Source organism: Eubalaena glacialis, chromosome 3 (assembly GCF_028564815.1).
Source record: "Eubalaena glacialis isolate mEubGla1 chromosome 3, mEubGla1.1.hap2.+ XY, whole genome shotgun sequence".
Taxonomy (NCBI): Eukaryota; Metazoa; Chordata; class Mammalia; order Artiodactyla; family Balaenidae; genus Eubalaena; species Eubalaena glacialis.
The window spans coordinates 22,587,769-22,601,627 of record NC_083718.1 but is presented as its reverse complement, the minus strand read 5'-3'; the positions used below and the strand labels follow the sequence as shown (position 1 = coordinate 22,601,627).

The 13,859-nt window shown below is 37.0% G+C and overlaps 1 protein-coding gene across 1 annotated transcript in view; it reads right to left on the bottom strand.

Annotated features, from left to right (window-relative positions):
- The window catches only part of FBXO28 (F-box protein 28), a 28,580-nt gene extending 16,397 nt beyond the window's left edge, over nt 1-12,183 (bottom strand). Inside the window, exons 1-2 of the mRNA XM_061185343.1 lie at nt 11,904-12,183; nt 1,967-2,076 (exon numbers count right to left, since the gene is read on the bottom strand). Coding sequence (XP_061041326.1) covers nt 1,967-2,076; nt 11,904-12,167 — 374 coding nt within the window. The 5' untranslated portion in view covers nt 12,168-12,183. The remainder of the gene's footprint in view (nt 1-1,966; nt 2,077-11,903) is intronic.
- Between the last annotated feature and the right edge of the window lie 1,676 nt (nt 12,184-13,859).

The following is a 13,859-nucleotide window of genomic DNA, read 5'->3' as shown; positions in this document are numbered from 1 at the left end:
GAATTCTCGTTTGTCTACTTTTTTCTTTTGTTACTTGTGCTTTTGGTGTCGTATCTAAAAAACCACTGCCTAATGCAAGTTCATGAAGGTTTATTACTATGTTTTCCTCTCAAGGTTTTATAATACAGCACTGACATTTACACTTAAGCCTGTAATTCATTTTCAGTTAATTTTTGTATATGGTTTGAGAAAGGTTTCCAACTTCATTCTTTTGTCCCAGTGTTATTTGTTGAAAACACTAATCCTTCATCATTGAATTTTCTTGGCATTCTTGTTGAAAATCAATTGACTAAAAATTTAAGGGTTCACTTTCTGGACACTCAATTCTATTCCATTGATCTGTATGTCTATCCTTTTTTTTTTAAATTAATTAATTTATTTTTTGGCTGTGTTGGGTCTTCGTTCCTGCATGTGGGCTTTCTCTAGTTGTGGCGAGCGGGGGCTACTCTTCATTGAGGTGCGCAGGCTTCTCACTGTGGTGGCTTCTCTTGCTGTGGAGCACGGGCTCTAGGCGCACGGGCTTCAGTAGTTGTGGCACATGGGTTTAGCTGCTCCGCAGCATGTGGGATCTTCCCAGTCCAGGGATCGAACCTGTGACCCCTGCATTGGCAGGCAGATTCTTTTTTTTTTTTTTTTTAATTTATTTATTTTTGGCTGCGTTGGGTCTTCATTGCTGCGCACAGGCCCTCTCCACTTGCAGTGAGCAAGGGCTACTCCTTGCTGTGGTGCACGGCCCACTGCGGTGGCTTCCCCTGCTGCGAAGCACGGGCTCCAGGCTCATGGGCTTCAGCAGCTGTGGCTTGCGGGCTCCAGAGTGCAGGCCCAGTAGCCACGGCACACAGGCTCAGTTGCTCCGCAGCACGTAGGATCCTCCCAGACCAGGGCACAGCAGGCAGATTCTTAACCACTGCGCCACCAGGGAAGTCCCTGTATGTCTATCCTTATGCCAGCACCACACTCTTGATTATTGTAACTTTGTAGTAACTTCTGAAACTGGGAAATGGTAGTCTTCCAATTTTGCTCTTTTTCAAGATTGTTTTGATTATTCTGCGTCTTTTGCATTTCTATAGCAATTACAGGATCAGCGTGTCAATTTCTGCAAAAAGACTGCTAGGATTTTGATAGGGGTTGCACTGAATATATATATCAATTTGAGGAGTATTACCATCTTAGTATGAAATCTTCCAATCCATGAACATAGAATGCCTTTCTGTTCATTTAAGTCTTCTTTAATTTCTTTTAACAGTGTTTTGTGGTTTTTAATGTACAAGTTTTATACTTTTTTGGTTATATTCATTACTAAGTTTTTTAATTCTTTCTGATGCTATTGTAAATGGAATTGTCTTAACTTCATTTTTGGATTGTTTATTGCTAGTGCATAGGATTATACATACATTTATTTATTTATTTATTTATTTGGCTGTGCTGGATCTTAGTTGTGGGACACGGGATCTTTCTTTAGTTGCAGCATGTGGGACCTAGTTCCCTGACCAGGGATTGAACCTGGGCCCTCTGCATTGGGAGCACGGAGACTTAACTGCTGGACCACCAGGGAAGTCCTAATACAATTGATTTTTGTGTACTAATCTTGTATCCAGGATCCCTGCTGAGCTCGTTTCTAGCTCTAATAATTAATGTATTTTATTTACAACATCATGTGTATACAAGATCATACCATCTGTGAATAGAGAGTTTTACTTCTTCCTTTTCAATCTGGATGCTTTTTATTTCATTTTCTTGCCTAAATGCCCTCGTTTGAACCAAAATGTTGAACAGATACGGTGAGAGTTGGACAAACCATAGTAAAATGATTTATTGTGATGTGTGTACCCTTTGCTACAAAAACTTGGAAACCATTTAACCCAAGTAAACCCTTAGTGAGATTAAAAACAAACAAACAAACAAAAATCAAGAAACAAACAAAATCCCCAATTGTAAATTATTGCCAATGCTAACCATAACATACCTTGGGAGTTGTGCTTTAACTTGTTTCTGACATAGATTATGGTACCTCTCCACTTTTAGAAATCCCTGATTCAACATTCTCTGGCAGACCAAGTCCATTCTTTTACAAACCTATGGGAAGAGAGAATGAGAAAGAAGAATTTTAAAAAGTAAAAACCAAATTGGTAACAATTAACTTAGGCTCATAACTGATGGTTCAAAATTCTCTGTGCTAGTATTGTTCCCCAGTTTGCTATCTGAATCTTTGAATCAGTATATGTGGGTGAATCCCTCATTGTAAATTACAATATTGCATTTAAAAATTAGTATTATGTGTAGGCAAGGAATACTTTACTCCTTAAAAAAAAAAAAAAAAAATATATATATATATATATATATTTAATTTTTTTGGCTGCGAGACATGGCTTACAGGATCTTGGTTCCCCCACCAGGGATTGAACCTGCGCCCCCTGCAGTGGAAGCGCTGAGTCTTACTTTAGGTATTTGTTGAATGTTCTGGATGTATCCCTGCTATTATGGTCAGAGACTATAGTCCTGATGATCATTAAAACAACATATTTGAAGGTTTTTAATAGTTTGAAATAAGAAAATTCTCCTTTGGCCAAAAACATATTCAAACTTGAGTCTAACCGCTCACAAAGCTTTTATGATCTATAACCAGAATGAGAGTTTTTAATTATTTCTTCTAGTGATTTGGGTTAAGTATGACAGATTATGATGGCCAAAGCCTATACTAGATACTGTCATATCCTCCAAAATATTTCAACATGTACAGCAGAAACTTAACTACTTTGAATCCTTTAAAAACATGGTGTCTTTATACAATAAAAATACAGGATCTGAAGTCAGAACACCTAAATTTGACTCCAACCATTATACATCCTTGAGCAAGTCAGCTTCTATTTGAAAGCCTGAATCAGACATCTGTAAAATATGGATAGTATCTAATATATAGGGATGTCATTAGGATTAAATAACACACACTAAATCACTTGGTAAATTATAAAGTGCTATATAAAAATTATGTTAAATAAATTTTATTTAACTTACCACTAATTTGAAAACTTTGCTTCACATACTTAGTTCTTATATTTCTGAGATATCCCAGTATCTTTTTTATCTTAATGAAACCTACTACACAAAATATATTTGTTCTTTGTTTCCTGAGTATTTTGCAGTGACTCAAAGTCATCAACCTGGACGTTAATTCTCACTGTATAGGTGTTGTTGAAAGTGCAACACTGAGATATTATTGAGATAAATCTACATCAAGGCTAAGTCAACTAGGCAAGGGCTGTCTTATGCTTCTATCTCTCATAGCACCTAAAAACAAATGCTTGACAAATACTTGAAATGAAATACTGATGAAACTTTTGATACAAGTTTGCTTTCTCCTGAGATTATAGGGACAAAAATTCTGGTAAACTGGGTTGAGCTAATAAAGGTTTTGATACTCTAATATTAAATACTAGCTATTCCCTAAATCCCAGTATGCCAAATGAAAGGTATGAAGGTAAACAGTTCTTTTCATTTCAAAGTAAATGAAAACATAATAAGGTTTAAGTACTGATACTAAGAGTAATTCTAAAAAATTATATTTTAAAATATGGTGGAATCTATTTCTAACTAGTAAGTTATAAACATTTGTTCAGTGTCTACTGAAAAAAAAAAAACAAACCCAATATGTATTAACATAAGTAACTGTTTCTAAAACAAAATATTTAATGAGATACATTTTTACAAATCTCTTTGATCCGTGGTTTAACAGAAACAAGTGAATTTTCATATCTGCTTCTTCTGCATTAAAGAATGAGAGTGAAAAATGCAAATAATATATTAGTAAAGTAATGAAAATACTTTAGATTGTATAGACTCCCTGAAAGGGTCTTGGGAACCCCTCTGGTAAACCTGGACCACAAATGAGAACCAGTGCCCTAATCCTGCATAAACACGTTGCCATGAACACTGGTACTGAACTTTATGTGAGGAAAAAAGAAATTTTATCATGTTACTGGAGGAAGGAAAAGAGAGTATGTCTTTTTGTGTGTGATGAGGGGGAATAAAGCAGGCTAAATTCTCATCTTTTGTAGTAGGAAGTCAACAGATATTATCAAATAGAAGACAAACAACCCAAAGACTTGAAAGTAGTGCCTCTGAGGAATAAAAATTGGGGGTTGCATTGTTGTTAACGTTGTTAAAACTACTTGATGTGAGACACCCTCTAACACAACTTTGTAGAAAAATACTTTTTCTATTTGTGGACTCTATAACCTCTTTGATAATTTCTGAGTTAAATACTGGAACTAAACCCACTGTGGTGATGATTTCCTAATTTTTTTAAAGTCAAATCATTATTCTGTACACCTTAAACTTATACAGTGCTGTATATCAATTACATCTCAAAACTGAAAAAAATATGTTTATTTATAAAGTGAAAAATTAAGGTCAATTACTGCTGTACTAATTTCCAAGGTAGTTTCTAAATTATTTTATTATACTAGAATTTTGCTGCACTGAATCTAGCTAAATACTAGAATTTAGGTATCTCTTAATAATCTAGAAATGCAATGGAATGAGTACTGACTAGTATGAGTATACAACTGACTGGGGGATGAGAATATGAATAAATAACCAGATAAGGTCAACCAAGGGACTTCACATGATACAAGATTTGAACTAGGCTTTAAAGGAAGAGGGGACAAGAACTGCCAAGTTAATACTGACAGAACAAAGGCACAAAGCCTGGAAGGAATAAACCATTAGCAAGCAAACTACTTCTGAAGACAGATCAGATATGTAGACAAAGCTGAGAGGAATAAAATCTCTCATGTTTTGAGCAGGAAAATCAGACAGTAATGAGAAGTAAGTTTAAAAGGAAAAAGATCACCCATTTTGGGAGAGATCTAGTATTGGTACAGTTGATTGGTCATTTTCTGTAAGCAACTGTAATGTTAAGACTAAAGATATGGTTCTGGAAATTTCACATGAAGATAGCTGAAACCACTGCAGATGAATCCCAAATGAAGTAAAAGACAAGAAAATAAAGGCTTATAAATGGAGCCTCAACTAACCATTATAATTAAAAGCTGGTAAAAAGATCAGAAAATATGCACTTAAAATGAATACTGTAAATCAACTATACTTCAACTAAAAAAAAAAAATTAGAAAATAGGAGGTCACTAAGACAGACAAACTAGAATAGCACCACAAAACCCAGAAAGATTTGAAGCATTAGTCGATATTGTAGGAAAAGAACAGTATTTAATGTGGTATTCTTCCATTCATAAATGTTCTATAAGCACTGACTGACCGATAGCATAAAAACAAAGACACGATAGAGCATATATCTATCTTTTGTTTAGGATTCAGAAGGAAGCAAAGTGACCTCTGAAAGACAGCAATACACTAATTTTCCCCAAGGTGAGCAGTTTAATGTTAACTGCTGACAATGTATGTTAACTTGCAAAACAAAATTATCTTATTTAAAGTGTAGCTCTAAATTTGGGGATATTTTAATTATTTCCAAGGCTAAAGGGAAGAAATTTCATTTTTCCAGTTATTAAAACAAAACAAAAATCCTAGCAATTTGGCAATTTACCCAAGACAGAAAAATAAAATTCTAGAATCTGATATACAAAGATGATGACTATGTCAAAAACAATCAGTGTATTTAGAGATTAGGAAAATATATACTATAAAAACAAAAGGGAACTAATGGAACAAATCAGTCTACAATGAAGACGTTTAGCTTGGTCCCTCTGTTATTTACTGCTCTAGTATGAAGAACAGATTTGTTTTTTTCTTTTTTAATTACTTCAAGATTTAAAATGCCATGTTTATTCTTTTTATCATTATCTAACTTAAGTGGTCAGTAATAAAAATTTTTCTTCACTTGTGTTTATTTAGAAATCTTTTTTAATTTGTTGTGCCACTATGGCCCTTCTCAATGCAAGACACATACGCCATAAATCCGTGAAATCCACACTTTTCCCGTCAAACCTAATCTCTAATGTCAAATCTTAGTTGATTCTAACGTGTACATTTGACAGTGGAATGGTCTTCCAATATATGATATATTACAATATAATTGCCAGCATTTCTTTCTCAGATATCTTAGATGCCTTGAAATATAGTATGCTGGGCTTCTTCAATTTTGTTTAAGACGCTGTAAAGACTTTAAGATATGTTATCAATTTAACAAAAGCTCTTCTGGAAGAAAAAAAAAGTACTACCACAATAATATACATGCAATTTGATCAAGATGCATTCTCATTTCAAAAATGTTAAAATGGGGACTTCCCAAGCGGTCCAGTGGTTCTATTCCTGGTCGGGGAACTAAGATCCCGCATGCCATGCTGTGCGACCAAAAAAATAGAGGGAAAAAAAAAAGGTTGAAATATAAAACTATACCTTGGAATCAAGGAAATACTGTAATGGAATCACATTTTTATGTACTCATTTCGTGCTCTACAGTTTTCAAATGAACAGTTCATGTTTTTCTCCAATTAATTAGGAAGCTATTATCAAAGATTAGGCTGCTTATTAGACCCTTGAACTGAAAGGGATGTAGACACCAGAACCAGTCCTTTCTTTTTACAGTGAGAAAACTGAGGCCTTAAGAATTTATATGACTTGTCCAAGGTCTTCCAGCTACTCAGGGGCAAAAAATGAAATTAAGAATCAGGGTCTTCTAGCAAATAGATACTTATTGTTTATATATATACATATATATGTATCTGTCTAATATGGACTTTAATATGGATTACTCTCAGTTTCCTTATTTTTTTGTATTGGCTGTACAAGATTCTTTGAAGGATTGGAGAAGTGCCTAGGACGGCACCTCAATAAAAACCAAGCTATGTGGGGGAAAAAAAAAGAATCCAGGTCTTCTGATTTGTATCTTTTTAAATTTAGTATCAGTAGCTATACAGATCGAAATGATTATCCTAATTATTCTCAACTGATTAGAGTCTCAAATAATACTCCACTGCTATAGAAACTGTTGGCACTAGTCTAGAAAGTAGGACTTCTTTATTTTAAGGACATTAGTGGGGGGTTCTTACTACACTACTAAAGTTTAGAGATGGAGCTAGACCAAGATCTTCCTATAATCCTCTCAGTCAGACAAATCTGCTGTGTAGAACATTTGACAAACCATCTGGGCTGGATTCTTCAAAAAGTCATGAAAGAATGAAAACAGTGAAAAAGTGGGAGGAATGTTCTAGATTAAAGAGTCTAATGCTTTATTAGATTTAAGAACCTTAACTACCTCCCCAACCCCTCCAAGCTATAAAAAAACATTTTGAGGACAACTGAGAAATCTGAATATAAAATGTAATATTAAATCCCTTGGAAGTGATGATATTGTGATTATATAGAAGAAGTATTCAGGGGTGAATGTCATTATATTTGCACCTTACTTTCTAACGGTGAATGAGCATACAAGTGAAACAGATAAAGCAAATGTGGCAAACAGTTAATGACAGGTGATAAAATCATTTAAAAAAATGAACAATGAATGAGCCAGGCCTATTTGTTTTTTCAGTGAACTCCTCTTAATTTCCCTTACCTATTAAAAATATTGATACAACTTGCCCCCTCTTTCGTAAGAATACTTTTTTAATCTTTTATAAAAAAATTCTATCTACCTGGCATGGATTGTTTAAGATACAATACTATATACAGAGAGAGACAGAGTTAATTCTCAATCATCTGCTGGTAAAATTACAACAAATTAAAAATTCTCTGGGTGTCCTCCCTAAATATTCACTTGGAAAGAAAACATAAATTTATTTTAATATTAGCCTGAGCAAAACAATTAGGATAACTACATGCCTTTTTTTTTTTTGCTGGGAATGTTCTTCTACCTCTGACTGGATGAAAATTCATGATCTTGAGGAAGCCTCTCCTGATTAACCTCAACATTCTTGTATTTACTACTATGCATTTGTTGTCCTAGTGCTTTGTAAATGTGCTCAAGGAAGGTGTTTACGTTCTGTCTCAATGATCATACTGTGGACAGGGTTACTGATTGAACACCTTTGCTTTGAGATTGTGCAGGAGTGAACTGTCCCCAAAATATTATAATTTCTTACCTATACTTAAGTACCTGTTAATAAAATCAATAACCTGATGATGACATGGTAGGGGAAAAAAAAACCCAGCAACGCAGAGAGTGTATTTTCTATAATACAGTGATACAGAGCAGTGGTCCTCAAAGTGTGTGACCCTTGGGATTCCCAAGATCCTTTCAAGAGTTTGCGAAGCTAAACTATTTTCATAATACTAAGATGTTATTTGCCATTTTCATGCTTATTCTCTCACAACATACAGCAGAATTTTCTAGAGGTAACATGACATGTGATGACAGCCAAGGGAATTATGCATTGCGTATTCTTGTGTTTTCTAGACTTTTCAAAGGTAAGCTCTTAGGGTCCTCAATAACTTTTAAGAGTGTAAAGGGGTCCCAAGACAAAAAAATTTGAGAACTACTGGTATAGAGCAAGAGATAGGAGGAAGACAGCTTGCCTACTTAAAAAAACAAGTAATGGCTTCCCATTTTCCTTCATATTTTCTACCAATCAACCCTCTCTACAACTGAAGTTTTCAAACACATTTGAAGAAAAGATGGGAAAGGAACTAGAAATGGGTAACAGACTTAACTAGATAGAGTGCTCTAGAGAAATATCTTGGGACAAAAGCATATATTTATGTACCTTGTTACCAACGGGAAAATTTCATTCCAGATAATAAGCAGGACTTCTGAATTTAACTTTTAGTCAAATTTGTCCTGAACCACTAATAGGATTCCATTAAATTTATAGGAGCTCCACTAGAATCACAGAGGAAAAAGTATGATAGGATCTCTCTAAAACAACTTTTTTTTTTTTTGGCTGTGCCACGCAGCTTCCAGGATCTCAGTTCCCCGACCAGGGATTGAACCCCAACCCCCTGCAGTGAAGGCGGGAGGCCTAACCACTGGGCCACCAGGGGATTCCCTAAGACAACTTGTAAAAAGCCTCCCATGCTCATTTCTTCAGTGAGTGAGAACACTGTACTCATGAGTCAGTTATACGTTCAAAGTCAGCTTTGATCTGCTCTGTAACTAGCTGTAGGACCTCACTTCTTAACCTGTGCCACTTGTTTCAAAAACTCCCATACCTGTCAAGGAGGCCTAGGTGACAATCTAATGCTGCATCAGCACAAATTTGTGTGATTTACTGGCAAAACAACTCAAAGTACATGTTTTGTCATTTCAAAAGTTGTGTTCATCCAATTAATTTTAAATATATTGGAGAAGTTAAATATTTAAAGAGTTATTTTTATGTAACCAGGATTTCCAAGTTCCAGGTACATTTTTGGAGCAAATAGTCAATGGCAGAAAAAACAAAACAAAATCCAATTTAATAAGGCAATGGACACTCCCTTGGAAATAACTAAACTGGAGAGTCAAACTTCAATAATTCATGGCAACAGGAAGCAAATTATCAACTAAACTGCACAAGTAATTGAAAAATGTTATTTTAGCCATTTCAACTTAGAGCAAATCTTTTCAAGAAAATACAGAGTAGTTAAGTACATGGATCGAGCACCCGTCCTCTAATTTAGGTGCTAACAATAGTTATGACTGAGGTCCTAATAAGGCAAGTAAATTGGGAAGGAAGAAAAAAAGAAACACCTGAAAAATAAATAAACTAGCTCATCAACCATTGAATAGTTGACATTTAGCTTTATGGAAACCAATTCTGTTCTTAATTAATATCACTCTCTTCCAGTTATATCCAACCTAACTCCACTCAAGAGACTACGGAATGTATATGCCAGATAGCAGCACACACACTGCTACTGATTTTCTGGCAAACAGCATTTAGGTATAAATGGTCACTTAAATGAGAAAAGGCATGTAAAGGACCTAACAAGCACTATCTCTAGGCAGCAAATTTCATTAAATGATCGTAATTAAATTAATGCTGACATCTAGTGGCAAGAAAGAATATTTCATGTTACTTGAATTGTACCTTATGACATCAAACCAATGAATCTACAACCAAAGACACTTCCAAATCCCTACAAAAGATTATCCATTTAATCTAAGAATTATTCATTAACCTTAAGAAAGGAATAAGAAATAGTTCCCCAATACTAAAGCAGAGGAAAAAAAAACATCTTTAAGATATAAAACTGGCAGCAGAATCTTTTTGGGGGGTAGGAGTGGAGGGGTGGTAAGGGACTCCTTATGGAAAAAATCTTTGAAACTACAAATGTGTATCTTTAAAACACTAGAATAGATAACTGCTTAAAAATTAAGAATGCAGCTGAATATTTCACTTGAAAGAGATGTCATTTACTAATAAATTGTGGGGTGTGTTTTTAACTTTGTCCCCTGGGACAGGCTGGTTTTCCCCCCTTTAAAAACGTTTTTAATTTTTTAAAAAATAAAATGACCAACAAATGAACAAACCCCCCCCCCACCCCAGTTTTCCTCAACACTTATAAAACAGAACTGTGAACATCCCAAGCTTTACAAAGGCATTGTCTGGCTGAAAGGCTCAATTCAATCAAATGCTATGCCCAATTTCCAGACACCAGGAATGTATACCATGAATTCTGATCAAACATCATCCTTTATAAAAATTTGAAGGAATATTTAAGATCCTACAAGAAACTGGAGGACATGTCCTGGAAATTAAGGGACAATCATTTTGAAATATCACTTTTCAAATGAAGAATTTTCCATCCTGCAGACTGGCATGGTTAATGTGCTGTGTTGACAAGAAAAAAAACCAACTGTCCACCAGTTTGAATGAATATTTACAAGCTTCCTTTAAAAAATAAGTATACTTTCATTTCAAAAATACAATTATAATCAATTTTAGATTGGAGGTGTAAACCTAAAATATGGCACATTGATTATTCAGAAAATGCTATACACAGCACATTCAGCAATATGTCTTTGTCCTCTTAAAAACAACCCGACCACAGATTTAGCTTCCACACAGAATCGGTCTGCAATCATTTCAAAATGTCCACCTCCTTCAATTTCCTTACCACTTAAAGATAAATTCACTGAAAGGAAGCAAAATACCTGACTGAACTAAGATATTCACCAAACCTTCAGTGAAACCTCTGGAATGAAGAAAATCCCAATGGCAATTTATTTTCATAAATCGTGGACTGAACTACTGTGATTTTAAGGTATAAAACCTCTCCTAAAGCTGGCGGGTGGGCGTAAATCACTAGTTAGAAAACGAACTGCAGGAAAGAAAAAAAACCTTCTCAAGGGGCAAGTTGCTTCACTGTGGGTGGGAAGTATCAGGGGTGAGGCAAAGCCGGAATAGTCACTTCTCAGGGCTCTACTTTACTGGTCAACTAGGGCGCTGGGGTTGAGGCTACGTTCCAATTCCTCCAAACCTCTACCGGCTTTCGGGAGGACCGACCGATCCGACTTTATTTTCCGCAACAAGAAAACTTGGGGGTGGGGGGCGGGGGAACAATACGTTATTCTCGCAGACAAACCAAACCTGGCTGGGATCATCTCGCCTACTTCGGAGTGCTGGCCCCCCAACTCCGGCCGGGGGCTGGAAGGTAATATACAAAAGGCAGGTGGCGAGACCCTTCCGGCGTCCACATTCAGGTCGGGAGGAGGTGGGAAGCCCAGCTCCCGCTGCCGCCCCGGCCGCGGCCCCGCTTCCGGGTGGGGGGCACGGAGTCCCCCAAGGCCAAGTTCCCGCAGGCAGTCGCCCCCAGCCTCAAAGCAAGGGCAAGATCCGGACAAGACCCGCGGACCGGCCCCGACAGAGACTTTGGGGCGGGAGGGGCGCGCTCGGTGCTCTGGCGCCGGCTGCGGCTCCCTCCCCGGGGAACGCTCTTTCCCTCTCGGGCCCTCCCCAAACCTCGGCCCGGCGGAGAGGGCGGCGGGGGTCCCGTGGGGGCCTCACCAGGCGGAGCTGGCTAATTTCGTCATAGGACATAAAGCTGAGGATGTTTTCGATGGCTACGATGGGCAGCGCCACGAGCGTGTTTTGAGGCAGCTGGTCCGGAGCCAGCGCCGGAGCCGGGGGAGCCTGGGACCCCGGCTGCGGGGGCTGTGGCGGGGGAGGTGGTGGCAGTCGCTGGGTAGAGCCGATGGCCGAAGGGGAGCCGCCGTCGCCGTGGCCACCGCCTCCTTCCTCAGCCATCCGCTCCTCCGACGCCGCCGCCATCTTGGGGGTTTGATTCCTTCCTCCCACTGCAAGGGGAAGAGGGACACTTCCGGTGCGTCACTTCCGCCTCTTGAGCCGCCGGGGAGGGGCACCTGGAGAAGGGGGAGGAGCCCGTGGATGACAGGCGGAGAGAGACACATTGCTGCTTGTTCAAGTGGGAAAAAGAGAAGAAAGATAGTCTTTGTAAGCCCTTTCTTCTAAGATTGGAAACGACTTGAGGGCAAGGGAACCCTGTCTAAAATTAAATTCATCGTGCAATTTTCTTAAAGTGCTTCCAATTTTCTTAAAGTGCTTTCCTGATAAAGGGAGATAAAAATTACGTTAACTAGTAGGTGTCGATGGAATGATGTAGAGTATCATCATTTTTCAAGAACCATAGTAATAATTGATTTAGGTAAAAAGGAATGAGGGATTGATTAAAACTACCATATGAATGAACTTTGAATACATGTTCAGTTAAAGAAGCCAGACACAAAGGACCACATATTGTATGAATCCGTTGATATGAAATGTCTGAAATAGCCAAATCGACAAAGACAGAAAGTAGATTAGTGGTTCCCAGGGGCTGGAAAGAGCAAAGGAAAGGGGAATGACTGCTAAGGGGTGAAAGGTTTCTTTCTGAGGTGACGAAAGTGTTCTGGAATTAGATAATGGTGATGGGTGCACAACTTTGTGAATATACTAAAAACCAATGAATTGTACACTTTCAAATAGTGAATTTTATAATACGTGAATTGTATCTCAATAAAAAATTGATTTAGGCAAGAATCATCAAAAGTGCTAAAACTAGAAAGTAAAGGTGTGATGTGGAATATAATATTTACATAGTCTCAAAATAATCCCCATAAATTACCTATCAATTACAAAATAAAAAGGTTTACAATAGTGAAATTTGATGGACACCACCACAACCAAATGATCAAAATTAACATCTGAGTTATGGGGGGAAATGGATATTATACAGCTCCTGATATGATATCTTAAAAAGGACGTAACATAATGTGGTATTCCTACTAAAAAATACATAACCTGTATTTGAGGCAGACAAATCTAGGTAACTATCCCATCATCTTAAAAAGAGGTTAATGTCATGAAAGACAAAGACTATGAAATTTTACCAGATTAAAAGAGACTAAAGCAACAAGATCACTAAATGCATGGGTGATCCTGGAATGGATCATGGAGTAGGAAGGAGAGCAATAAGAACATTATTGTGACAATTGGCAAAATTTGAATATGGAATATATGTTAGATAATAATATTGTAATCATATTAAGTTTCCTGATTTGGATAATTTTATTGCGGTCTCATAAGAGAATGTCCTTCTTCTTAGGAAATACAAAAGTTTCAAAACAAATGATTGCTTTGTTTCAATTATTGAAACCAATGCTTGTTTTGGAGATGTTTCCCAATCAAAACAAATACTTGTAACTAAAACAGATATTTGAACTTCTGGGAGTTCTGAGTTCTAAATGTGGTTTTTACACCATCAGCGTACCATAGGATCGTTGCAGGATAATGATCTCTAGTACAGGATGGACCTACGCATGTTAAGATCTGTGTGTTTCTTGTTTCATGTTTAATGAGAGAATAATATTACCTTCCTTCTTTATTTCACAAAGTTAATATGAGTATGAGCTGAGATAGAAAATGGGTGGACTTTTGAATTCCTTGGATTAAAGATGTTCAAGT